Source organism: Eulemur rufifrons, chromosome 9 (genome assembly GCF_041146395.1).
Source record: "Eulemur rufifrons isolate Redbay chromosome 9, OSU_ERuf_1, whole genome shotgun sequence".
NCBI lineage: Eukaryota > Metazoa > Chordata > Mammalia > Primates > Lemuridae > Eulemur > Eulemur rufifrons.
The window spans coordinates 55822502-55848820 of record NC_090991.1 but is presented as its reverse complement, the minus strand read 5'-3'; the positions used below and the strand labels follow the sequence as shown (position 1 = coordinate 55848820).

The 26319-nt window shown below is 48.6% G+C and overlaps 1 protein-coding gene across 1 annotated transcript in view; it reads left to right on the top strand.

Annotated features, from left to right (window-relative positions):
* Positions 1-26319, top strand: part of CCDC57 (coiled-coil domain containing 57) — an 88658-nt gene that overhangs the window by 22281 nt on the left and 40058 nt on the right. Inside the window, exons 7-15 of the mRNA XM_069483040.1 lie at positions 2121-2321; positions 5738-5896; positions 14157-14319; positions 14795-14926; positions 17309-17513; positions 18519-18682; positions 21751-21778; positions 23391-23405; positions 23510-23613. Of these exons, the coding sequence (XP_069339141.1) occupies positions 2121-2321; positions 5738-5896; positions 14157-14319; positions 14795-14926; positions 17309-17513; positions 18519-18682; positions 21751-21778; positions 23391-23405; positions 23510-23613 (1171 nt within the window). The remainder of the gene's footprint in view (positions 1-2120; positions 2322-5737; positions 5897-14156; positions 14320-14794; positions 14927-17308; positions 17514-18518; positions 18683-21750; positions 21779-23390; positions 23406-23509; positions 23614-26319) is intronic.

The window sequence follows — 26319 nt, the reverse complement described above, 5'->3', positions numbered from 1 at the left end:
TATAGTGGCAGAATCACAGCTCACTGTAACATCAAACTCCTGGGCTCAAGCGATCCTCTCACCTCAGCCTCCCAAAGTGCTGGGATTATGGGCGTGAGCCACTGTGCCTGGCAGGAGATCAGTTTTTACTGTGAAACGCACTTTGCTGGAAAGGTGAACTGGTCACTCGGAGGTGATGAGTGTCCCACCCACGCTGTGTTGTAAGCAGGCACTCGCAACACGGGAGCTTACCGCAACAGCAGCGGGAGGGGCTGGGAAGTGATTGCAGTGGTGCTCCGTGTACCACGGTTAATTCTGTGCAGTTACGGTGTATTGCGGCATCTTTACTTTGTTTAGATTTCTCTTGACTATGGATGGTACCGTGTGTCATCTGTAAGTGTTTGTGTGCATATGTTTTGATAAATTTTAACTTTTGATAATAGATTTGTGTATATTTTATAGTAGTAAATGATAATATAGACTAATAGTATCTGCATATATTTTATGTATTCATGACACCTTTTTCTTAATTTTTTTGATATTTTTAGGCTATGCAGTTTGTGAATTTTTTCAAATTGTCACAAATCTCCAAAAAATTTTCCATTGTAGTTATTGACAAAATTCACATATATATAGACCCTCACAGTTCAGACCTGTGTTGTTCAAGGGTCAGCTACAGTTGAAAGTGAGTGTAATTTCTAGCATTAACAAATAACACTGTTCAATGACTCTTTAAAACGTCTCGAATGTGACCTAAATACCATAGCAATTTAATGCCCACTGTCACTGATTCCAAACAGTACCTGGCCGGGCACGGTGGGGTTTGGGACCAGCCTGGGTGACACAGCGGCCCCCGGCTCCACCACAACACCTCCCTGAACCAGCTTTCCCTAGCAGTCAGAAGTTTGCACTGTTCCTTTGCCTCCTGAACTCTGTGTTTCCAGTCCACAGCCCCACAGAATTTTAAATTAATGTATTTTTTATGCTTGAAAAAATTTGAAATCAATCACCTATAACAATGTACTCATATAATCTAAAAATAAATTTGCTAGGGTCATAAGACTGTAAATGCTCAGAAACTTTTCTAAATAAAGATAACTATGATTATTAGTATATACTTTATGAAATAGCATCATATGCTAGAAAGTTCAGTAATTATTAAGTAAGATGTAAAAGATCCTTGGGAACAGTCCTTCCGCTGACACAGGCAGGGCTTCCCTCACGTCCGTTCACGGAGTCTGCCTCTCACACGCGTGGCCAGACAGGAGCGAGTGACTTCCCAGGCAGCATCTCACGTGTGCTGCTCTCCTTCCTACGGACATGCCAGAGACCACCTGGTGCTCCCCTTAAGGATGTGTCCAGTCCTCTGTCGGCAGACGCTGACATGGGAAAGCAGGGGCAGGCGCTTGAGGCCGGGAGCTCTAGGCCGGCCTGGGCAATGTGGCGAAACCCCATCTCTACAAAAAATAAAATACAATGCTCTTATCTGGTCGAGAGCTTTGCGGTTTTCCCTGCAGGTTGAGTTCCAGGACAGGGACGGTGTCACCAGCTCCCCTTGGTGGCGGGGCCTGTCCACACGGTGAAGCCAGTAGCCCAGTCAGGCTTGCTCTGCTAGGGTCTCTCTCCAGATAAGCGTACTTGTGTGTGTCTGGACGAATATCATGAAGACACGGAGAGTTGTGGAACACACTTTGCCGAGTGATTTACAAGAGCAGCCCAGGTTGAGGCAATTCAGAGCTAATGTGCATAGTACACACTTTGTACAGAATCCCAGCACTGGCAGACCTGACTGGCACCAAGATCAAGGCAGGGAGCATCTGCCTGTTTTTGCTTTCAAGGGTTGATTAGGAGTCCGAGTGGTGGTGTTCAAATTCTACTAATATACCTGCTTTTCCCGTCTTTCTTCTGGGGGCCTGTGAGTTCTGGAGGGCAGGCCAGGCCTGCGTCTGAGAATGGCTCCGTGTGTGTTTACCTGTAAGGAGGGAGGAGCCTGCCCTGCAGAGTTAGGCCACCCAGCTGAGGACACACGCACAGTAACCACTCTAGCACAAGAAAGGGTGGTAAGTGCCTCGAAAGAGGTTCTGGGGGTCTGGAAGTCTGGGGCTGGGTGACCTGCCAGGGGACCCCTCTCCGTGTTTCAGGCATGAGGAGCTCGACCGACTGGCCAGGGAGAGGGACATGGTGCTGGCGGCAGTGAAGGGAGCCCACGGCGAGCAGCTGCGGGCGCTGGAGACCAAGGTTCGGGAGCTGCAGGCCCACTGCGAGAGCATGGAGGTGCAGCTCCGCAGGGCCGAGTGGAGGCAGGCGGACACGGGCAAGGAGAAGGACGCCATCATTGACAGGTGAGCGGGCACCAGCTCCACCCGGGGGGCCGGCAAGGGAATGAGTGTCTGGCGGGCAGGGGGTCTTCTTAGCTTTCTGGTCATTTCTTAACGATTCTTTTCCTTTTGGGAAATTGTGTAGTTTGTGTGTAGGCCTGAGTTTATTTATTTGTGGTAAAATACACATAACATAAAATGTACCATTTTAACCATTTTTTAGTTCACAAATCAGTGGCATTAAGCACATCCACATGGTTGTGCGGCCGTCACCACATCCATCTCCAGAACTTTCCATCCCAAACTGAAGCTCTGTCCCCATGAACCAACAGTCCCATTCCCCTCCCCGGGCCCGGCACCCTCCATTCTACTTCCTGTCTCCATGCATCTGATTCCTCTGGGGACCTCCTGTGAGTTGGGCTCACACAGGGTTTGTCCTTGTGTGGCTGGGTTGTTTCGCCCAGCACAACGCCTGCAGGGTTCAGCCACATTATAGCATACGACAGAATTTCATTCCTTTTTTTTTTTTTCAATTTTTTTTTATTGTGGTAAAATACATATAATATAAATTTTACTGTCTTAACCATTTTTAAGTATACAGTTCAGTGGTTTTAAGTCAGAATTTCTTTCCTTTTTTTTTTTTTTTTTGAGACAGAGTCTCACTCTGTTGCCCAGGCTAGAGTGAGTGCCGTGGCGTCAGCCTAGCTCACAGCAACCTCAAACTCCTGGGCTCAAGCAATCCTCCTGTCTCAGCCTCCCGAGTAGCTGGGACTACAGGCATGCACCACCATGCCCGGCTAATTTTTTCTATATATATATTTTTAGCTGTCCATATAATTTCTTTCTATTTTTAGTAGAGATGGGGTCTCGCTCTTGCTCAGGCTGGTCTCGAACTCCTGAGCTCAAACGATCCGCCCACCTCGGCCTCCCAGAGAGCTAGGATTACAGGCGTGAGCCACCGCGCCCGGCCCAGAATTTCTTTCCTTTTTAAGGCTCAATAATATCCCCTTGTCCAGACGGACAACATTTGTTTATCCGTCTGTGCATTCATTGACGTGTAGGCTGTTCCTGCCCTTTAGATCTCATGGGTAACACTGCTGTGAACATCGCCGTACACATGTCTCTTTGAGGTCCTGCTTTCGGCTTGTGTGTGTGCCCAGAGCGGGGTTGCTGGGTCACAGAGTCCTGTGCTCAGCTGTCTGAGGTGCTGCCCTTCTGCCTTCCAGCAGCTGCCCCGCGTCACGCTCCCACCACCGTGCGCGGGAGTGTCCAGTTACTCCATCAACTCACTTCTTTTTAAACCCAGTTTCCTTTCTGGCGTCTAAGGCAGGCCAGGCCACACAAGCAGCTCTGTTCCACTTGTGCCCGGCGTCTGGTGAGAGACGCTCACGAGTCTGACCGTCGTGACGGCAGTGGGATGGTCAGCGTTAAACTGCAGTACGGTGGGGATCTGGGGAAGGTGCGTTTACTGAAGATGTAAGTCATTGGCTAGTGTCTTCTGTGCTTAGCAACTGGCTGTGTCCCTTTGGGAAGTATCTGTCCCTGTTTTTTAGAGAATTCTCTGCTAAATCATATTTCTGTTTGGGAGGAAATGACTGTTAGAACTGTGAGATACCAGGAGATGAAAGGCTTGTTCGGGATGGTGTCCTTAGAGTTAGCTTGTTGTTTTGTGGTTTGACCAATTAAATTGAGCACCAGTGGTTGGGAAACGAAGGCAGCCGAGCCCAGTGCATGCGTGAGCACCCGGCAGCCTGTGCTGCCGACGTCCTAGGAGGCCCGAGAGACCCTTGGGTTCTCAGCTCCGCCGTTACTGCAGCTAAAGTGACAGTGCCCCGCTGGTCCTGCCTGCCAGGTCTCAGCCTCCCCTGGAGTCTTACACTAAATGTCGTTCTTCAGTGTCCTTTAGTTTTCTGTCTATACATATTAATATTTCCTGCTCATTGAGGATTGTTAAACATACAGGGTATGATTTTGGTAATAGAAAATAGATTTAGAGACTCAGAAGCTTACTCCTTCCCTCCTTTATGTCTGGGGATTTCAGGTGTCATTCCGACCCCACTGTCCTGAGTGTGAGTTCACGTTAAAGGATAACCTTGAAGTTCCTAGTAGCTTCTAGTGTTTTAGTAGTTTCGTGCTGGTTGGGAGTTTGAAACTACAGAGAACACCTATAGGATGTGTGAAGGTAAAAGCGTATGGTTTTTTGTGGTGACCAGTCTGTTCCCACTTGGGCTGCTGACGCCCTTCTGTGTCCACGGTGAGAGCTCGGCAGCCGTGCCCTGGGAGTGGGTCAGGACGACCTCTGGGCCTGGGCTGGGAGGGAGCCAGCCGCGTTCCTGGGTGGCTGTTGGTCTGGAGGTCATGCTGCTGCCCAGCGCACAGAGGCTGTTAAGTCTGTTCCTTCGACAGCAAACACTGTTGGTAGCGTGGAAGAGGCCAATGTGACATGCACATGTCTGTGTCAGGCCAGATCTCCAGAGACGACTGGAAATGTTGAAGCCTCGGATGGTGCCTCTGTTTCGCCCTCCGAAAGAATGTGTCTGAAGAGGTGGGCACGGTGGCTTTCTTTCCATCCTGTAAGAGACCAGGCTTAAACTACACCCGTGCCAGGCTGAACTGACCCTCGTGACGAGGTGGCCCTGTGGGGCAGCAGGCTCACCCTCTGCTCCGAGAGTCTGTCAGCGCAGGGGCGTCGGAAAGGCCTGTCCAATGCGGTGTTGTCGTCACTACTGTGTGAGCTCGATGGAGCCGTTCAGGCTGTCACCGCGAAACAGGGCCGCCACCAAGCACGTGGGCAGGTAGCATCTGGCTGGGGTCATTGCCATGGCTGCCCTGGGCAGTGGTGTGTCTAGGTGTCTTCTCTAAATGTTTTTCTTGGGAAATTTATCCGATTTGGGGAAATTCTACCAGAGGCATTTTACTGTTAAGGTTATTTAATGGTTTCTCTAGAACCTTGTTTTACTATTCAGTTTGACAAATATGTGTTGAATGTCTCCATGTATGAGGTGCCATGCTCAGCGTAGCAAAGGCGTGAAGATGGGTTGGTCAGAGGTGGCGCTGCCTCCAGACTGGGGGCCCTGTGAGGCGTGGTAGGCTCACCTTGCCACCCTGCGTACCTGGCACGTCACCTGGCGTGCTGCAGGTGTTTGTCGATGTCTGGGTTGGTGGATGCATGACTGGCATGGTCATGGGTGGATGGGGGGGAGGGGAGGGGAGAGGGAGGGGAGGAGTGGCTGTTTCTTCTTAGGCAGCACCGTCTCCTTAATCTAGGCAAGGAAGTTTCAGCTCTGATATGGCATTTCCTGGGAGGATAGGGTGTGCGCGCGCGCTCGTGTGTGTGTGTGTGTGTGTGTGTGTGTGTGTGTTCTGTGGGGGGACCTGTGTGAGACAGAACCTGAGGGAGCGAGAACCGTGTCCCTGTTCACAGTTCCCTTTCTGTTTAGACTTCGTGAAGATGCATCAGCCCTAAAATCTGCCTGGGATGCCCAGGTCGCCCAGGTGTCCAAGGAGATGATCTCCAAAGACCTTCAGGTTCAGACGCTGCAGCAGGCAGAGTCCAGGCTCAAGGCACAGCTGGCTGCATTTCAGCAGGACATCGACAGGTAGGTGTCTCTGGGCAGATGCTGCTGTCGGTGCTAAGGATTCGAAACTGAACAAATCGAGTCCCTGACCTCATGTCCTTTTGGGGAGAAAGACAGGTTGGACGTGTGGCTGTGCAAAGAGTGTGTGTGGAAGTAAGCGGAGCCGGGCACAGGTGCGGGGTTGGGGGCCTTTCAGGGGGACGGCGTCCTCCAGTCTGTGCTGGGAGCCGTGACAGTGTCCGAGCTTTTGATCCTGTGTGAAGAGCTGCCTCTGTCTTCTGTCTGATTGTTAATATCTTGGTGTTTTTTCTTATCAGTTGGGATGGACACTTAGTTGAGTAAAGGTAACATTCTATTTCCCATGTATATTAAAATCAACTTTATTGGAGAATAATTTAAATACTTAAAATAAGGTACACTTGCGACTGTACACCTGTGTAACCACCACTCTGGGTGAGACTTTGAGCCTTTCTGTCACCCCACCCTCTCTTCACGCCCTGTAGTCCGGCCCGTCCCAGCCCCCACCGCCCACTCCTGGCACTCAGGCGAGCTTGTCTTTTCCTGAATTTCATCTGAGTGGAATCATACGGTGTTTCCGCGTGTGTCTGGCTTCTTTGGCTTAACATGGTAATTTCGAGATTAATGCACGTTACAGGTATGAATAGGTTGTTTGTTCTTATTATTCAGTAGTATTCTATTGTTTGAAGAGACAACAGTTTATTTCAGATTTTCTATTTTTCTATTTTTCCTGTATCAGTTTTGGTAATTTGTGTCTTTCATTGAGTTTCTCCATTTCATCTGATTGTTTGGGCTTTTTTTGTTTTTTTTTGTTTATTGGTTTTTTTTTGAGACAGGGTCTCATTCTGTCGCCCTGGGTAGAGTGCAGTGGCGTCATTGTAGCTCACAGCAACCTCCAACTCCTGGGCTCAAGCAATCCTCCTCCCTCAGCCTCCCAGAGTGCCAGGATTACAGGCGTGAGCCACTGCGTCCGGCCTGTCATCTAATTGTTGACTTATTGTCATACAATTGTTAATAGTATTTCTATATTGTCGTATCGTGTGTGTAAGGTCTGTGGTGATGTCTCTTTCATTCTTGACATTGGTAATTGGTATTTTCTGTCTTTTTTCCTTGTTCAGCCTAGCTAGAGGTTTATCTGATTGATCATTTCAAAAAACCAGCTTTTGGTTTTATTGATTTTCTCAATTGTTTTTCTGTTTCCAATTTTGTTGATATCTATTCTTTATTATTTTCTTCTGTTGACTTTGGCTTTAGTCTGTTTTTCTTTTGAAGGGTTGTAATGGTGGAAGCTTAGATAATTAATTTTGGACAATTTCTCTTTTCTACTATACGCAATTAGTGCTATAAATTTCCTTTCAAGCACAGCTAAACTGCATCCCACAAATTCTTACATTATTCAGTTAAATTATTTTCTAATTTCTCTTGCGATTTCTCCTTTGGTCCGTGGGTTATCTAGAAATGTATTGCTTAATTTCCCATTATTTTGAGATTTGCAGATACCAGTTTGTTACTGATTTCTAATTTCATTCTATTGTGAACAGAGAACATACTCTGTATAATTTTAATTCCTCTGTACTTGTTTTGTGGTTTTAGAATATGTTTATCTCAATGCCTATCTGATATGGACTTGAAAGCAATGTATTAATATGTTCTGCAGCTGTTAGGTCCGGGGCTCCATGAGTGTCAGTCAGGCCAAGTCGGCTGGTGGTAGTGTTCTTGCCTTCTGTGTCCTCACTGGCTTTCTGTCTACTTGTTCTGTGAATTAGTGAGAGAAAAATGTTGAAATTTCCAACTTTAACTGTAGTTGTCTATCTTTCATTTCTAACAATTTTAACTATATATTAAATATACCATGAAGAGTTTTTTTGTTTGTTTCTTTTTTGAGACACAGTTTTGCTCTGTGGCCCAGGCTGGAGTGCAGTGGTGTCATCACAGCTCACCGCAGCCTCCAACTCCTGGGCTCGAGTGATCCTCCCGCCTCAGCCTCCCAAAGTGCTGGGACTACAGGCGCAAGCCACCACACCTGGTTCATGAAGTTCTTTTATTAAGTGCATATACATTTGAGATTGTTATGGCTTCTTGACGAATTGACCCTTTTATTAGTAAGAAATAACTCCCTTTCTTCCTGGTGATATTCTTTGTCCGGAAGTCTCCTTTGTCTGAAAGGAACAGTGCTGCTCGAGCTGTTTCAGGCTGAGTTTGCACAGCTGGTCTTCCCACGCTCTGCTGTAACTCGTGCTTTGTCACTAGGGTGCGTTTATTGCAGGTGGCATGTGGTTGAGTCTTATATTTAGTGTAACGATTTCTGCCTGTTCTTCAGAGGATTTAGATAATTTAATGCTATTATTGATGAATGTTAGGTATAAATATCCAGCTTGCTCTTTGTCTTCTCTTTTCCTCATCTGCTCTTTGTTTCTTTTTTTACTGCCTTTTAAAAAGTCAGTTGGGGCTGGTTGTGGTGGCTCATGCTGTAGTCCCAGCACTCTGGGAGGCCGAGGCGGGAGGATGGCTTGAGGCCAGGAGTTCAAGACCAGCCTGAGCAAGAGTGAGACCCCCTCTCTATCAAAAAAATAGAAAAAAATAGCCAGGTGTGGCATCGCACCTGTAGTCCCAGCTACTCTAAAGACTGAGGCGGGAGGATCACTTGAGCCCAGGAGTTGGAGGCTGCAGTGAGCTACGATGACGCCACTGCACTCTAGCCTGGGCAACAAGACAAGACTCTGTCTTCCAAAAATAAATAAATAATAAATATAAGAAATAAAAAGTCAGTTGAATGTTTTTTAGTATTCCATTTTATTTCTAGTGTCATCATGTAAACCTTTCTGCTTTATTTATTTAATGGTTGTTCTGAGATTTATAAGACGCACAGTCTACCTTTCTTTCTTTCTTTCTTTTCTTTCTTTCTTTCCTTTCTTTCTTTCCTTTTCCTTTTCCTTTCCTTTCGACAAGGTCTCACTCTGCCACCCAGGCTAGAGTACAGTGGCAGAATCACAACTCACTGTAACCTTGAACTCCTGAGCTCAAGTGATCCTCCTGCCTCTGCCTCCCAAAGTGCTGGATCATAGGCATGAGCCACCGCGCCCGGCCTAGATCCACAGTCTCTACCTGTAGATGACATTTACCACTTCATGTAGAGTGTAAAACCCTTCGATTCAACCCTCAATTTATGATCCTGCGCAAGGTAGGATCCTTCCATTTCTGTCTTTTCTTCTTTTTTACCATTTTCTTATATTTTACATGTATAGGGAGAGTTATTTTTGCTTTGATCAGACAACTATCATTTATAAAAACTTAAAAATGAGAAAAAAAGTTTATACTTTTTCCGATATTTATTTCTGATTCTCTTCACTTTTAAAAAATCAAATTTGGGCCTGGCGAGGTGGCTCATGCCTGTAATCCTAGCACTCTGGGAGGCCAAGGCGGGTGGATCGTTTGAGCTCAGGAGTTCGAGACCAGCTGGAGCAAGAGCGAGACCCCATCTCTACTAAAAATAGAAAGAAATTATATGGACAACTAAAAATATATATAGAAAAAATTAGCCGGGCATGGTGGCGCATGCCTGTAGTCCTGGCTACTCGGGAGGCTGAGGCAGGAGGATCGCTTGAGCCCAGGAGTTTGAGGTTGCTATGAGCTAGGCTGACGCCACGGCAGTCTAGCCCGGGCAACAGAGTGAGACTCTGTCTCAAAAAAAAAAAAAGAAAGAAAAAAAGAAAAGAAAGAAAAGAAAAAGAGAAAAAATCAAATTTGAAGTTTCTACTTGGAATCATTTTTCTTCAGCCCTCAAACCTTCCTTTCGGGTTCCTTGTGGTGCAGGTCTGCAGCTCTTGAGTTATCTCAGCTTCTGTTTATCTGAAACTTTCTCGCCGTAATCTTTCTGAGGAGCATTTTCACTAGATGAAAAATTCTAGGTGGAGAGTTCTTTCTTTCCACATGGTAAAGGTATTTTGTTGCCTTCTTATGAGGGAGGTTTGGCCATTCTTTGTTCCTCTGTACATAATAAGCCTTTTCCCTCTGGTTTTACGTTTTCCTCTTTTGTCACTGGTCTGAGAGATCCGACGGCTGCACAGCGGGTGGGGTCCTGTGTGAGCCCGTGCGCGTCCTCCTCCTGGGACTCCAGGTGCACGAGTGCCGGCCGGCACGTGTGTGGGTCCCGCCAGCTCTGTTCATCACATTCGGTCTTTTTCCTCTTTGTGCTTCCGTCCAAATCATTTCTCTTTCAGTATTTTCCCACTCACTGACCTTTTCTCTCTACAGTGTCTCGTCTGGTGGATTTTTCACTTCACACATTTTATTTTTCAGCTCTTAGCAGTCCGTTTAGTCTTTTTTATATCATTTATTTCTGTCATTATTTGCATGGTTGCGTTTAAATCTCTGAACATGTTTGTGATAACTGTTGTAAAGTACTTTTCTACTAATTTACTAATTCCAGTGTGTCTCCATGTCTGGGTCTGTCTGTATTCTCATTTTCTGCTGGATAGAGGCCACCTTGTTCCTGCTTCCTTGCACACTTAGAACATTTTTATCGATTGTCAGACGTGAATAAATATTACGCTGGCAAGTGTCTGGTTCTCTTGTCTTCCTTTAACAAGCGCTGCCTTTGTGTGGCTGCAGTTAAGCACCTGCCCAGCAGCTTGATCCTTCTAGGACTGGTTTTAAATCTCTGCAGGGCGCGTCTAGAGAAACCAGCCCTGTTACAGGCCTCCCCCGAGCACGCTCCAGCCTGGCCGCCCTGGCGAGCCCTGGGGATCCGTGAGCCTGTAGCTCCCTGCCGGCAGCTCTGCCCAGCAGCTGCTCTTTGCCCAGCCTCTGCTGGTCCCCAGTGCGTCCGCAGCGCACTTGTCAGCCACGGTCCCCAGGGAGGCCCGGCAGCTTTCAGGAGCTGCCTCCGCGCCGGTGCTGTGCCTTGTGAAGTCCCCTTCAGCCACCTGAGCTTCCCCAATGCTGACCCCCGTCGTCTTCCTCAGCACACAAGACCACTGTGCCCGGCTTGGGTTTGCGCCCCCGACCCACCCCGCGGGATCTAGGAGGTGCTCCAGAGGGAAAGCCGGGCGGCAGTCAGGCTTGTCCTGTGAGGTCCCTTCTCTGAGGGACCACGGTGCTGCCGGCCTGTTGTCTAGGAAGTGAAAGCTGCTTCATGTGTTTGTCCTGGTTGTTTAAAATGGGAAGACAAGCCTGGTGTCAAAGTCACCAAGTGACGTTTTAAAGATTTATTTATATTTTGTAGTTACAGGGATTAAAAACTCTGTGTGTTGGTATCAGATCTACTTCTGTCACTACTTACTACCATGGTAGCATTGAGTAGTGCGGTGACATTTGGTAGTGTTACCAAAAACTCGGCACTTGTCCACAAGGCCAAATAATGAGGACAAACAGTTTGAGGAGGAAGGAAAGAGTTTACTTTGCTAGCAAAGGAGGAAAAATGGCAGACCTCGTCTTAAAAAAACCCAAATTTCCTGAACATTCACAGAAATACAGAGCTTTTAAAGGATGGGTCCTCAGCTTCAGGCAATTACAGTTGATAGTTCTGATCACCCCATCTCTGCTAAAGACAATCTCGTGACCTCCTCCGCCCAGGATCTCCCCGTACCAGGTCCGGCCTCCAGTTGCACAAATAAAAGACTCACCCTGCCCCTCCCAGCCACCGGCCTGAGGCCAGGATGGGGCTTTAGAGACAAAGTACTTTTGCCATTTCTTCCAGGCCATTCCCTCTGTTGCAGCAGCACTTTACTCAGTGTCAGCCCTCAGTGGTGTGGAAATTTAAAGAACGAGTAACTGGCCCTTCCCCACAGTGGAGAAGCCCTGCCCCAGTGCACCCTCACGCGTTTCTTTTCAGGAGAGATCGATAGGCAGTGAACTTGGAGCCTTGCGTTTCTTAAAACATCTTTATTTTGCCTTCTGGTGGGAATGGTAATTTAACTGGGTTTAGTTACAAGATTACAAATCACGGGTAGGAAACCTTTTCATGTTGGAGGCCTCATTAATTTAGCTGTAATCAAATAAGGCCACATTCAAGAAACTTCAATTATATAGACTTAAAAATGTACATTATTTTGTAAAAATCTAACTATTATATACTTAATAATTTCAAAAAATGAAAACCATTTGTTAATTTTAAAGTTAACTAACCTTTTAATGACTTTGTTTTGTCTGCTTTTTGTTGGAAAGCATTTGAATGTTTGGTTGCAGCATGGACGTCCGCAGTTTCAGTTGATCCTCTAGATGGGCATCTGTCATCTGTGACCTTAAGGGCATCTTGATTTGGGTCTGGTAGGAGAATGTAGATTCGCAGCAACAAGCGGTTGAAAAGCAAGAAAGCATTTTTCGGGCCTGTTGCCAAAGGTTTGGATGTTCTGCATTTTCTCATATTTCAATTGGATTTTTCTTAGCATCAAACAATGACTCTAAAATGTCATCTACTGAGAGCTCAATCAATTCCGTCTGAAGTTCTTTAGGTGCCTTGGTGATATCAACTAGGTGAGGCTGAAATGCTAATGTGAGTGTGATGTCATAATGCTCAAAGTCAGTGAACCTTTCACTATACTCTCCAGTTAATAGGTATTAACAGCTGGATATTCTTCAAATGATTCGCATACATCATCGTCCTCATCAGTGACCTTTTCTAACCAGGGAAAATGTTCATCTAAAATTTCCTTTTGAAGAAGTGTTTTGAATAAAGATAGCTTTTTTCAAAATGCTTGGCATTTTTGCCACTTATCATATATACACTTAGTTTTACCTTGCAAAGAAATATTCCGGTCATTTTGATTTGACATGATATGACATAGAAATGCTGTATTCTCGTAGAAATCTTCTTTCAATAATTCACAGTGCTCATTCTGTTCTTCATAAAATTTAACTATCTGTTCTCACCGAGATAAAATTTTGGCCAACACCTGTGCCTGCGACAGCCAACGCACCTTAGAATATGGCAGATGCACCCTGGGTGCATCATTCAGCTTTAGCCCGTAAGGAAACTGATGATGCTGTGTTGCATTTGCATGAATGTACTTACAACTTCTTGTAAAGTTGCAATTTCAAAAGGCCACGTGTAGCCTTAAGGCCCAGGATCTCCACCCCTGTTCCAGACCGTTTCCCCTCTGGATTTTAAAACCATTGGGTGTTACTTTGTTATTTCTCTGTAACAAATTACTAGGAACTTAGCGCTTCAAACAACACCCATTTATCATTTTGGTTTCTTGGCCAGTGGTCTGGGCCTGGTGCTCTCCAGGCAGAGCGAGGGTGTTGCCAGGCCTGCCCTCTCTTCTGAGGCTCTGGTCCCTGGTGGCAGGATCCGGTTCCCGCAGCTGTGGGGCCGAGGTCTCCTCTTCCTTGCTGGTTGCTGGCCGGGGTCGCTCTCAGCACCAAGGCACCCTCAGGTCCAGGGACCCGCTCACAGCAGGGGGTCTCCATCCCAGTCTCATATGGCACCACGTCACTGTGTCACCACCTGGGATGGGTGGGGCCCACACTCAGCGGTGGGGGGAGGGGCTCTTGGGGCCGAGACCTCTGTCCCCACATGTGGCCTGTTGCCTTCCAGCCCCAGCCTTGCTGGCGAGAAGGCTAATGCCAGTGCATTTTTCCTTTCTCTCGCTTTCTCGAAAACCTTTCGGCTTTCCTCCTCGTCCTCGGTAGTCTGCAGTCAGCCCTGGCAACATCTGTGCAGGTCTTTGAAGCTGTTTGGCACGTGGTGGACTCCTTCAGCCCGAAGACCCAGCTCTGGTTCCCACCTGGCGAGTTTGACCCTCTCCTTCCTTGACGACGTCACCCTCCATTCTGATCTGTCAGACCTGCTGTAAGACAGAATTGAACCTCTCGTCCTCCTGACTTTTCCCCGTTCCGTTGTCCCTTTGCACTACGTTCTGAAAGGATCTCTTGCTTTTTGCTCTTCCATCTCACCATTTGCTCCTTAGCTCTGTCTGCGCTGCTCTAGTTGTTTGCTTTTCATAGCTGAAAATCCTCTCAAATTTCTGTGTGTAACAATTTTTCTTACTTTTTAAAGTTTATTGGCTTTATTCCCTCCCTTCTTACATACTTATTCTTCTTTCTGAGTGTGATCACCCTCTTTGATGGCATCAGGTTGTCTCCAGCATCTGGCGACCTTGACATCTGCTCACCTCTCTTCCGGGCCATCGCGTGTGTCTGTGCTGGCCCAGCACGTCCCTGGAGACCAGGAGGGCACTCTGCAGCTCCGCATCACCCTCTGCGCCCCGCTCTGCCGTCGGAGGGGCCTCGGGAGACGGTGACGTTGTGGGTGTGTCCGTAGGTACAAACAGCAGCTGTTGCTGGCAGTCAAGAGGGAGCAGAGCCTGGAGCGTAAGCAGGTGCAGCTGGGCCTGGACTGGCAGCGCCGCTGTGACAACATGGAAAGGGACCAGATCCAAAAGTCAGAGGCTTTGATTCAGGGTCTGACCTCGGCGAGAGACCAGGTGTGTGTGGCCACGGTGTCACTGGGGCCTTCTCAGTCCTGCTCTGCGGGGGGACTGGGCGCTCACCAAATCCTTCCTTAAATTGAAGACACTAAACCTCACAAAGCAGTTTTACTTATAGCAACAAAAATCACAGTAATAAAAACATGCTGCTGCCCCCTCTCCTGCCTTTGCAGAGCTTTGTTGCACATCTGTTTCTCCAGCTGAGCAGCAGCGTGTTCCTGGCAGTGCCAGTGAACCCTGCCCTCCCTGTGTCGCCAGCCCAGCGAGGGCGGCCTGGGGTTGGGCTAGAAGAGTTGTGCTGCTGGCCACGGCGGGGACATCGAGCTCTGAGTGTCATGTGGCCCTGGTTCTCCTGGCATTTCTCGCCTGTGTCTGCTGTCCGCCTGCTAAGCAGGGTGGGAGCTGGTCTCTCTGCCGTAAGGCTGGCGCTGCCCTGTAACCGCAGACACACTGAGTCTGAGCGTTTTCCCAGGTGGCTGCTAAGCTGCAGCAGGCAGAGCGGGTGCTGCGGGAGCAGGAGGCGGAGCTGAAGGCTGTGACCTCGGAGCGAGACCAGGCTGTACAGGCACTGAGGATGCACGGGCTCCCCGCGCCGGGGGCACAGGTGAGCGCGCCGCCCCGGCACACCCCTCCTCCCCGAGCCTCCCTGGCAGCGAAAAGCAGCACCACGTCCCCCAAACTGGAGCCAGGTCTTTCAGTCCTGTTCCTTTTTAAGTGACTGGTTGCGCTAACAAGGTAAGTCTGAAGCTTTAAAGAGTTAAATTGGATACATAGCAGAATCTTCCTCGCATCTCTCACATTTGAAAACTCTAAAAATCCCAGATCCAGATGCTTCCAGACGCCAGATGTGAGTGTGAGATCGCGGTGCGGCACTTGTCTCATCACGGCCACAGCGGGGGGCTCTGTGTACCTACCTGTCAGCACAGCTTACCTGTCAGCGCAGCTACCGATTCTGTTGTTTCGTAGCTGAATGCTTGGCCTGTGCCAGGGTCTGCCCTGAGACCCCGACGTCTGCCATCTCTCTTCGTCCTGGCGGTGGGTGCCGTGCCCCCAACACACGGGCCGCAGAGGAGCGTGCCTGCGCTGTCTTGGCTTGTCAGGGCAGAGCTGCGTGCACGGCAGAGGGGGCCCGGTAGGGGTCCAGGGGTCTGGGTGACAGAGCGAGACCTTGTCTCTAAAAGTAAAATAACGATAAATTTAAAATAAAAGTAAAAAAATTTTTTAAAAATTAAAAGTTTTAGTTTAACTTAATAGTCTTTGAAATCACGCAGACCCAGGATTTAAACCCAGCTCAGCCCCTGCTGGTTCTGGGCAGGTCCCTGCCGAGCTCCTCAGAGCCTCTCATCCTGCGGAGGCCGCGGGGCTGGGCAGGGGGTGCAGGCTTCTCGGCCAGTCTCAGGACAAGGCAAGGTGGGTGGGGGGATGACTGTTCCACTGGGGCGGTCTTTTGTTCACTTTAGTTCTATCATAAATACCTTCGCGTGTCTTTAAATTCTTCAAAAACATAATCTAAATGGTTGCGCCTTTAATCATCTAGCCATACCATGGTTTACCTAGTTGTCTTCTCCCCAGTGGTCTCCTGGATTGTCCACGGCACTGCTGTGACACTGTGGTGGGCATGTTTGTGAGGTTCCCATCCTGTTTGCATGATGACCTCACGTCGCTCAAGCGAGACTGATGACCCCTCCCCGGGAGCCCAGGCTGACTGGCATTGCCGGTGACACGCAGAGTTGGAGTCCCGGGTAGTCCTAGCTGTGGCTAGGAGCTGGAGCACGGCAGGCGCTGGTGTGCGGGGCCTTGGAGGGGAGCAGGCTGGTGCTCTGTGCAGGTCTTGGCTGGGCTGGTGGAGCAGAGACAGAGGGGGGTACAGCGCCCCCTTCTCAGGTATCCCTGCTCCCTGCACAGCGTCTGAAAACAGGTTTTCATCTGATTTGTCCTATTTTCGGGTTGTTCACAGTCAGAGGGGAAGATTCGTAACAGTGATCTTCCTGTCAGAGGCAGAAGTCTCTCCCACCCTGGTTTCCGATGATGGTGGGAATCTGGGTTGATGGGGTTTGTTTTTTCACTCTGAGTTTGCCGGGGTCACCGCATCGTCCTCCTGCCTTCCTGGCCTCTCGGGAGCCTGGCGCCCTCCTCGGCTCTGTGCTGACCCCTTGTGCCACTTCCCTGCGTCACCGACTTCCAGCAGCTTGGTGACGATGTGCTCTCTGGGGTGATTTTCTCTGTGTTCGTCTTGCTTAGGGCTCATTGGACTTCTCAGCCTGTGGGTTTACAGTGTTCATCAAGTTTGCAGCATCTCTGGCCGTCTTGTAAAATGTTTTTTCTGCCCCTCTTGTTTTTTGGGTTCCTGTTTCCCTGTACGTCACACTGCTTCCTGTTGTTCCTCCGGTCTCTAAAGATCTGGGGGTTTTGGTTGTTTTTTTTGTTTTTTTTTTTTTTTCCTTTTTTGGTCTCTTCCTTCTGTGCTTTAATTTGAATACTTTCTGTTACTATGTATCTACATTCACAAGTCTTTTCGTCTGCACTATCTGATCTGCTTGCAATCCCATCCTATCCAGTGAATTTTTATTACACTAAAATATACGTAATGTTTTTGCACACTCGTAGGTGTGCGGCTCTGTGGTGTTAAGTACACTCACATGGCTGTGCAGCTGTCACCACCGTCCACCTCCAGAACTTTCCATCATCCCAAACTGAAACCCTGACCCCATTAAACACTAACTCCCTCCCCCCGGCCCGGCATCTCCCTTCTGCTTTATGGTTCTACGGACTGACGACTCTGGGACTTAGACATACGGTGCGCTTCGCGGATCTGAGTGTCACAGTCTTACTCCTGGCGGGTCGGACGGGAGGGTCCTCGCAGCCCTACAGGACGGGGGAGCAGAGGCGGCCACAGAGGGCAAAGGTACAGCCTGTCGGACGAGCAAGGGAATTTCGTAGCCAAAACAGTTTTCCTTTTGCTCCTTGGGTTTTTGTTATTTGACAGATACTCCTAGGGCAGCATGGAGAAGAAATCAGTAAAGATTTTCCGTCTAGTGAGATCTGGCGGCTGCGAGAGCAGAATGCGAGTCTGCGGAACGCTGTGGCCCAAATGAGGAGAGACATGGAGTCGCTCAGCGAGCAGATCCCTCCTTCTGCCCTGCCAGGAGACCAGCCGGGCCCAGAGGCCGGAGGAGACACCGCCACTCCCGGTGAGGGGCAGAGGGGAGCGGGGAGACAGCAGGACATGGCCCCACTGGGCTCAGAGTAGCTTTGTGTTAGGGACGGTCTCACAAGTTGTGACAACTGCTTTTCCTTCAAGAGGAGGGATCTTAAGTTTCGTATTAAGAAACTTCTGTATTGGCAAAGTGGAAGGAAAAAGGTGAGGGGACTTACTTGACACGCTTAGAGACCAAAGTAGACCAGCCTGAGCAAGAGCAGGCCCCGTCTGTGCTGAAAAAAGAAAAAATTCACCGGGTGGAGTGGTGGCGCCTCTAGTCCCAGCTACTCGGGAGGCTGAGGCAGGAGGATCCCTTGAGCCCGGGAGTTTGAGGCTGCAGTGAGCTAGGCTGACGCCACGGCACTCTAGCCCATGTGACAGAGAGAGACTCTGCCTCAAAAAAAAAAAACTAAAGTAGAGCTGGGTGTGGCCCGAGCTCCTCCAGAGGCTGAGGCGCGAGGATAGCTTGGGCCCAGGAGTTCACAGCCAGCCTGGACAGCTAGGAAGACCCCGTCCCACACAAAAAGAGAAAGAACCCAGAGTCTCAGCCTTGGCCCAGGGCCTGGTGTAGTGCTGCCCCCGAGCGGTTGGTAGCAGGGGCTGGTGGCTACCAGGCACTTCCTCCAGGGGAGCACCCTTGGAAGAGTGGGGAGGGCAGCCCCACCCGTGCCTTGCTGGTTGTGGGGCACCGGGAGCGGGTGTGGACGGGCAGTTGCCAGGCTGCCAGATGACTCGGCACTAGAAACAGGAGTCATTGCCCTCCATGCACAGAGGGCGGGGGATGGAAGCTGGGCTGAGCCCTTCTTGGAGCATACGGTATCCCAGCTGGTCTCTGGCCGGTGCCCTGGAGTGAAGAGAGCGGCCTTTCAGGCTGGTGCGGGCAGCGTGGAAGCCGCTGTGGGTTGGTGCAGGGAGAGGTCGGGTGGTGAGCAGCTCTGCCTTGGTGGTCATGGATGTGAGTCTGTGTATACGTTACATTCCCTGGTTTTTTTGGCAGATTATGTTCTGGCCTTTGAAACAGACATAGAAAATCTAAAGCATAAGTTTAAAACATTGGAAGAACAACTGAAAGATGTGTTGGAACCTCTGAGGGTGTCCTCACCACACAGTAGCACCCGACCCAGCGTCCACACCTCGGAGGCGACTGGTGAGCGTTCTCGTGTCCCTGTGCTGCATGCTCGGTCCCAGCTACGGTGTCTCTTTGGAAAGTGACATGTACTCGCCCCAGAAAGTGCACCACGGGCAGATGCACAGCTCGAGATTATTGCAAACAGGGTTCCCCGGAGCTCCTATGCTCCCTCCAGTCGGCCACTGCCCTAACTCCTCCCTCGGGAGGGCGGTTTCCTGCGGATGGAATTGTGTGGAACACGGGCTTTTGTCTGGCTTCCTTTGACCTACATTCTGTTTTGCTTGCTAAGCCAGACGGTTCTCCAGGTGTGCCTGGGTTTGCACCCGGCCAGCAGTGTGCGAGGGGCCTGGCGCTCTGCACCCGCTGACACGTGGGGTTAGGGCTGCAGCCTGTGGATTTGGGGAACACAGTTCAGTCCATGGGAATTAGCCGTTCAGTATCCTCTTTTATGACGTGCCACTTTGTGTCATTTGCCTGTTTTGGATTTTTATTGGATTGTCTGCCTTTTTTCTTAGATTTTTAGAGTATTTATTCTGAATGTGAGTCTGTTATTGGTCATATGTGTTGCAAATGTGTCCTCCCAGTTAGCGGCTTGCCTTCTACTCCTTCACTGGTGTGTTCTGGTGAATGGCAGTTCTTGATTTCAGGACAAACTTGCGGGCCAGTCTGCGCCTTTGTGGTTAGCCTAGCACCACAAGGTTCATTCTAGTTTTCTCCTTTTCATTATTCTGATTTCCGTTTCCAACAAGGAGAAGCCTGGCTCCCCTCATCCCTAAGACAGTCCCCTCTTTGCTGGCGTTGTGGTGTGACCCTTCTGGTGTGACCGAGCCCAGGGCTGCAGACCCCGCCTGCCCTCCCACTGCGCTTTCTCTGTGGTTCAGGTTGGAGCCTCTCTACTGACCTGTTCTCTGAGTTTATCAACTCTTTCTTTTGTCGTTGCTATTCTGCTGTTGAGCCCATTCAGTGAGATTATTATTTCCATTGTAAAGAAAAAATGAAAACCTCAGGAGTCCCCAGAATTCAAGGAGAACTGAGAGCTGAGGTGCGGAGCACCCTGTCCTCTCCCCAGTGAGTGCAGGGTCCTCTTTTCAGAAACGAAGGGGCTTAGAAAATGCCTAGACAGGACTGTGCTTTGGTGGACAGGGCATGGCAGGGAGAAGGGATGCCTGGTGGCCCAGGTGGTCTTGTTCTGGGATGAGCCTCAGGGAAGTGTTTTATTTAGATATTTAGGGACAAACCTGTCCCAGATCAAACAGGCAGAGCCTGGCTGCGTTTGACAGAGATTCTCTGCAGGTGCAAATTTCTCCCCAGCCTCCCACAAAGACAGCCAGCTCCTGTTTGCCCACAGCCATCTCAAAATATGACAAAGAAATGTGTTTTGGGGTAAAACATTTGTTACTCTCTTCAGCCCTAAAAAAAAAAAAAAACAAGACCCTTCAAGATTTGCATCCCCTATAAAATGAGTGTGTGGTCAGTTAGAACTTGAGGACTGTAGCCTGAATAAACTAAACTTCCATTACAAGTTTATCTCCAGGATGCAAACCCAGGAGAGATAACATCGCTTCTCTGCCCACGCTGAGATCCCTTCTTTGAATGCTCCTCTTATCTCAGGCAGGTTTGCTGAGCTAGAACCCAGCCTCAGCCTCCCTCCTTCCCCCTCATTCCTGTGCACCCTGGGCGTTCTCAGCGCTTTCTGCCCCTGTGCGGGGCTCTGCCTTTCCCAGGCCCCGCCTCAAAGTCTTGGCTTAATAAACCTCAACTGAGTGTCACTCTCTTTTTCTGTCACTTATTTAAATTAACACCATTTCAACTCTAAAATTTCCATTTTGGTTTCTTCATATCTTCCATTTCTTTGCTGAAACTTTCATTTTGCCATTTGTTGTGAGAGGGTATTAAATTGCTTGTTGAGGCTACTTCCTCGCGTAATTCCAGCATCTGTGTCGTCTTGGCGTTGCCTGTTTCATTCCCGTTGAGATTTCCTGGTTTTCAGTATGAGGAACCCTTTCTGATTGTATCATTCTATCTTTGGTTTTATCAGGCAGTCAGCATGGCTAGGGTCGCAGTGGCTGAGCTTCCTTCGTGCTGCTGCCCTGTCCGGCCCCGCCTCTCCTCTCAGGAGCCACTGAGAGCCCAGTGAACTGCTGGGCGGGATTGGCTCAGGGCTGCTTCCCAGAGGTTTTGCTCTGTTGCCTCTGGCTGGTTTCACGCATAGGCTCCTCCCTCCACGCCTGATGTGCTCTGTATACAGCAGGCTGCAGGGCTTTGGGGGTAGGAGAGTGGCTGTGCTCTGTATGCAGCAGGCTGCAGGCAGGGAGGGTGTGGGGCTTTGGGGGTAGGAGAGTGGCTGCTTCCAGGGAGGAGGGCAGGTGTGTTCTCCCTTTTCCTGTTCCTTTGGCTTTTCTTGAGCCTTTTATTTTTGTCTGAGCTCCTTGGTGTTCTGGGTGGTGGCAGCCGAGCCCCCAGGCCAGGACACGAAGGAAGGAAAACAAGATAGGGAGCTCACTGCCATGTCACCGCTGGCATCCCCAGGTCCAAGCCACTTGGCCCTCTCCTCCCCTTTCGGAATCTGCTGGTGGCGGCTCTCTGTGTCTGGCCAGGGCTTACCATGGAGAGGAAGGAGTAGGCGCTGCAACGTGCTCTGTCTTGTCAACCAGCCTTGCAGTTCTGGGATAGACGCCGCGTGGGATAGACTCTTCTCGTTATATATGGCTAGATTTGGTTTGCTAGTATTTTGTTGAGAATTATTACATTTATGTTCATGACTAAGACCTATAATTTCCTTTCTCATAATGTTCATATCAAGTTTTAGAATCAAAGTTATTCTGGCCTCATATGTTGGAAGGTTTTTCCTATTTTTCTGTTTTCTGAAAAAGTTTATATCAGACTTGTTAGGGTGGGGAATTTGTACATGGGCTGCAAAAGATTTCTCACGCAGTGATTAGGATATACAGAACGAAACGTTTATTTATTTCTCCAAGAGAGACTGAGAGGGAAGGGAGGGAGTGGCCACAGCATGGAGGAGGAGGGAGCGTTAGTGCTGCAGCTGAGGAAGGTGCTTGACGCTTCTACAGGGTGGAAGTGGCCTTTCTCTCTGCTGCAGCAGACTGGGAACAGTGGAGGAGCTGCAGGTGCTCTTTATTGTTTTCTCTGTGTGGAGAGGAGTCGAGGAGTCCGTGGCATCGTTGCCAAGAGCGGCAGTGGGGAGAAGCAAAGTGTTAGAGAGAACTAGTTAGACCACAGGTGTTTTAATTAAACAAAACAAAGGAGGTAGTTGTGTTGTGAGTTCTTTCTTTTTGTTAGATAGTTTATTTTCCTGTGTTAAATAGGTTACTAGTAAGACCATCTTTCAAGACTCACATTAATTTTCTTAAACAATCGGTAGAAGTCAACTTTCAAACCACCTGGGCCCGGACTCTTTCTAATGGGAAGGCTGTAGATCGTGAATTTGGTTTTTTCATAGTTAGAGAACATCCGGATATTCTCCTTTGTGCATCATTTTTGGTGTTACATTTTACTAAGAAATTGTCCATTTCAGCCATTGCAAATTTTGGGCATACTGTTGCAGATATCGATAATTCCCTCCTATGTCTGTAGGATCTAAAGTAGTGACCTCCTTTGCTTGTGTTCTATTTTTTTCTTGCTTAGTTTTACCAGCAAGACAAAGGATTTATTTTTTTTTTAGCCTTTTCAAAGCATCAGTTATTGATTTTTTTGATTGTCTGTTACACATTTATTTTCTGTTTCCTCAATATCTCATATTAACTTTGTTTTTTTCCTTCTACTTTATTTGGTTTTAATTTGGTCATTTTTTTGGGTTTTTTTTTTGTTTGTTTTTTAGAGACAGGTCTCACTCTTGTTCAGGCTGGTCTCGAACTCCTGACCTCAAGCAATCCTCCTGCCTTGGCCTCCCAGAGTGCTGGGACTATAGGCATGAGCCACTGAACCCAGCATTTTGTTATAATTTTTTGAGATGAATTTTAGTTCATTGATTTTCATCTTTTCTTTTTTTCTAAAACATGCATCTAAATATTTATATTCATAAATATGCTCTATGTTCTAAAATGTGCATATAAATATTCTTGAATGGGGTTGAACGTGGTGGCTCACGCCTGTAATCCCAGCACTTTGGGAGGCCAAGGCAGGAGGATTGCTTGAGGCCAGTAGTTCGAGACCAGCCTGGGCAACGTAGTAAGACTCCATCTCTACACACACACACACACACACACACAAAGTCAACCAGACCTGGTGGCAGGTGCTGTAGTCCCAGGTACTTAGGAGGCTGAGGCAGGAGGATCACTTGAACCCAGGAGTTTGAAGCTACACTGAGCTATGATCAAGCCACTACACTCCAAGCTGGGTGACAGTGAAAGCCCATCTTTAAAAAAATGTGTGTGTGTGTGTGTGTGTGTGTGTGTGTGGGGGGGGGTTTTCTTGAATGGACAGCTTTAGGTGCACTCCTTAAGTTTGGAAAGTAGCGTTATTCAATTCAAAATAATTTGTAATGTCCATCGTGATTTCTTCTTTGAACTGTGTTACGTGGACATCTTTTTCTGGATTTTCAAGCAAATGGTCCCAAATTTAAGTGGAGAGTCTAGAGCAATTGGTCTATGTCAGGTACTCCATGGTAAGGTTGGTGTTTTTCCTACAAAGATTCCTTTCCTTGCATAAGGATTGTACTTTATGCACAACACCTCTCTGACCTTCATGTGGACCCAGGCCTCTCTGCTGCCGTGACGTCAGCAGCTGGTTCCGCGGGCCTCCACAGGAGAGGGCAGAGATGAGAGCGATGTTCGTCTTTCCAGAAAGACCTTCCTTATTTTTTAAGATCTGAGCCTGACAGAAGTTGCTCTTCTCTACAGCAGGATCTGTCCAAGCTGGCCACGTGTCCACTGGATTGGCGTTCAGGAAGCTTGGAGACAGAGTGCTTCTCTTGAACTTGCTGGTGACACGGCTCAGGCAGAAGGTGAGGCCATCCTGCTGACGCTTGAAGTTGTGGGGTCCTCCTACTTGAGAGCTGTTCCCATGGGTGGGTACACGTGTGGACTCTGCGCGGCTGCTGAGTGCAACCCTGTGTGACCTCGTATGTCCACTCAACCTCTCTGTGCTTGTTTCCTTCCTTACTAAGGAAAGGGCTGTTGTGAGGAGTAGCTCGTTTGTCTCGTGTGTGGTTGCAGAAGGCGCAGAGTAATAATCTGCTAAGAGAGAAAAGGTCCGGGCCGCAGGGGCAGCGCTGGGGGGCAGAACACCTGCTCCTTGCTGGGCCGCTCCGCTGCCACCCGCCCATGGGACAGGCCCCGGGAGTGGCCAGCACGCTGCGCGCAGTGTCAGTGACAAGCACACCCGTTGGCCCTCCCCCCGTGACATTAGCAAGTGCCATCCTTTGCCGTCCCCTGGTCCACTGCCTCTCTGGGGGTCAGGTTGTGATCATGCTCGGCTGAAAGGAATCCTAGCACAAATCCTGTCCTGTTACACATGTGGCTGGAGTCACAATCCAGGTCTGATTGCTCCAAATTCATAATATCTTTTTGGTTTTTACTTTAAAAAATTATAACATATGCATAACAAATGTTACCATTTTAACTATTTTTAAGTGCATCATTCAGTGGCATTAAGTACATTCCCAATGTTGTGTATACATTACCACTATTTCCAGAACTTTTTTATCCACCCCAAATGGAAACTCTATTTCCATAAAGCAGTAATTCCCCACCTGCCAGCCCCTAGTAACCAGCCCCTAGTAACCAGTGGTTCTGTCTTGGTCTCTATATATTGTCTATTCTAGGTGCCTCGTGTGGACAGAATCGTACAGCGCTTATCCTTTTTTTTTTTTTTTTTCCGAGACAGAGTCTCACTCTGTCCCCACGTAGAGTGCAGTGGCGTGATCACAGCTCACTGCAGCCTCAAGCTCCTGGGCTCAAGCAATCCTCCTGCCTCAGCCTCCCAGAGTGCTGGGATTACAGGCGTGAGCCACCGCGCTCGGCCAAGTACTCCGGCTTTTGTATCTGGCTTCTTTTGTGTGGTGTAAGGTTCTCAAGGTCTCTCTGTGGATGTGTCAGAACTCCCTTCCTTCCAATGGCTGAATGATACTCCGCTGTATGAATCCACCATGTTTTGTTTATCTGCTTGTGTTTGTTTCTACTTTTTGGACAGCGAATAACGCTGCTACGAACATTCCTGTATATGTGTCTGTGCAGACTTAGATTTCCAGTGTTTTGGGTATATAGCTAGAAGTGGAATAGCTGGATCACATGATCAGTCTGTATTTAACATTTTGAGGAACCACCAGACTGTCTTCCAAAGCAGGTGCACCATTTTACACGCCCACCGGCAGTGTGGAAGGTTCCGGTTTCTCCACATCCTCCCGACATTGGCTGTCATCTGTCTGTGATTCTAGCCCTCCTGGTGGGGTGAGGTGCCGTCTCGATGTGGTTTGATTTGCATGTTCTTGATGACACGTGATGTTGAACATCTTTTCATGGGCTGCTTGGTCGTTTGTACATCTTTGGAGAAATGTCTGTTTAGATCCCTTGCCCTGGGTTATTTGTCTTTTCGTTGTTGAGTTATAAGTTTTTTTCTGCATTCCTGGATACAAGCCCTTATCAGATACTCGATTTGCTGATTTTTTTCTCCCACTGTCTTGTTATTCTCTTGATGATCAAGTCCTTGGGAGTACAAGCATTTCTAATTTTGATCAAATCTGGTTTATGTATTTTTCTTGTTGCTTGTGCTTCTGGGACATTCTGTCCTGTTGCCTTTTATTTCTCAAGAGGCAACCTAAAGAGGGAACTGTCATAGGTCCTCTTAAGTCCACAAACACATAGATTGTGCCTTCCCTGCAGACGCTGCGCCCTCGCTAAAACGGAGCATCGCTGTGGAGCGGAGATGGTCCCAGGCGCAGGCTGGGCTCCCGCACTTGGCCTTGTCTTTCTTTACCTTCCAAAGACTTTCAATTTATTTATTTGTTTGTTTTTAAACGCCAAATAAATATTGTGTGTATTTATGATATACAACGTGTTGTTTCTAAATATGTGTACCTTGAGGAATGGCCAATCAGGCTAGTCAACATATTTGTCACTTCACATACTTAGCATTTTTGGTGACATCTGGTGTCTTGATGGGAAGTGCGTCTTTGTTGCTGCAGTGGGGACGAACTCGACCACTTTTCCGTGTCTGTTCCTGAGGTCAGAGGCCTGTGACGCGCACGAGAGAGGGGAGACTCCAGGTCCTGACGCTTTGGAGCTGCCTTTCCCAGTTCTGCCTAGCGTTGGGATTTCACGCACACGACAAATAAACGTTTAAATAAAGGCTTGTAGTTTTATCTTGGTGTGATATAAATGATGTGGTTATCCTGGGAAATATGTTCACCTCAAAGTATTTTTTGTTTGTTTTTTCACTTAACGGTGCCTGTTTACCATATGGTCGCCTTTGTGTATGTGACAAATTCAAACATAGCTCATTCATCAGGAATTCTCTGGAGGAGCCCTGAGAATGAGGTGGGAAAGTGAAAGGTGTGGGGAGGGTGTGTCTTTCCTGTCCGCCTTGCCCCGTCCCCCTGCGTCAGGCGTGGGGTGCACACGGAGAGCAGCACCCGAGGGCGAGGCCGGCCCAGGGGCTCTGGAAAGGCTGTGGCGGGGACCCTGGCTGTGAACCCCGTGGCCAACCTGCAGCC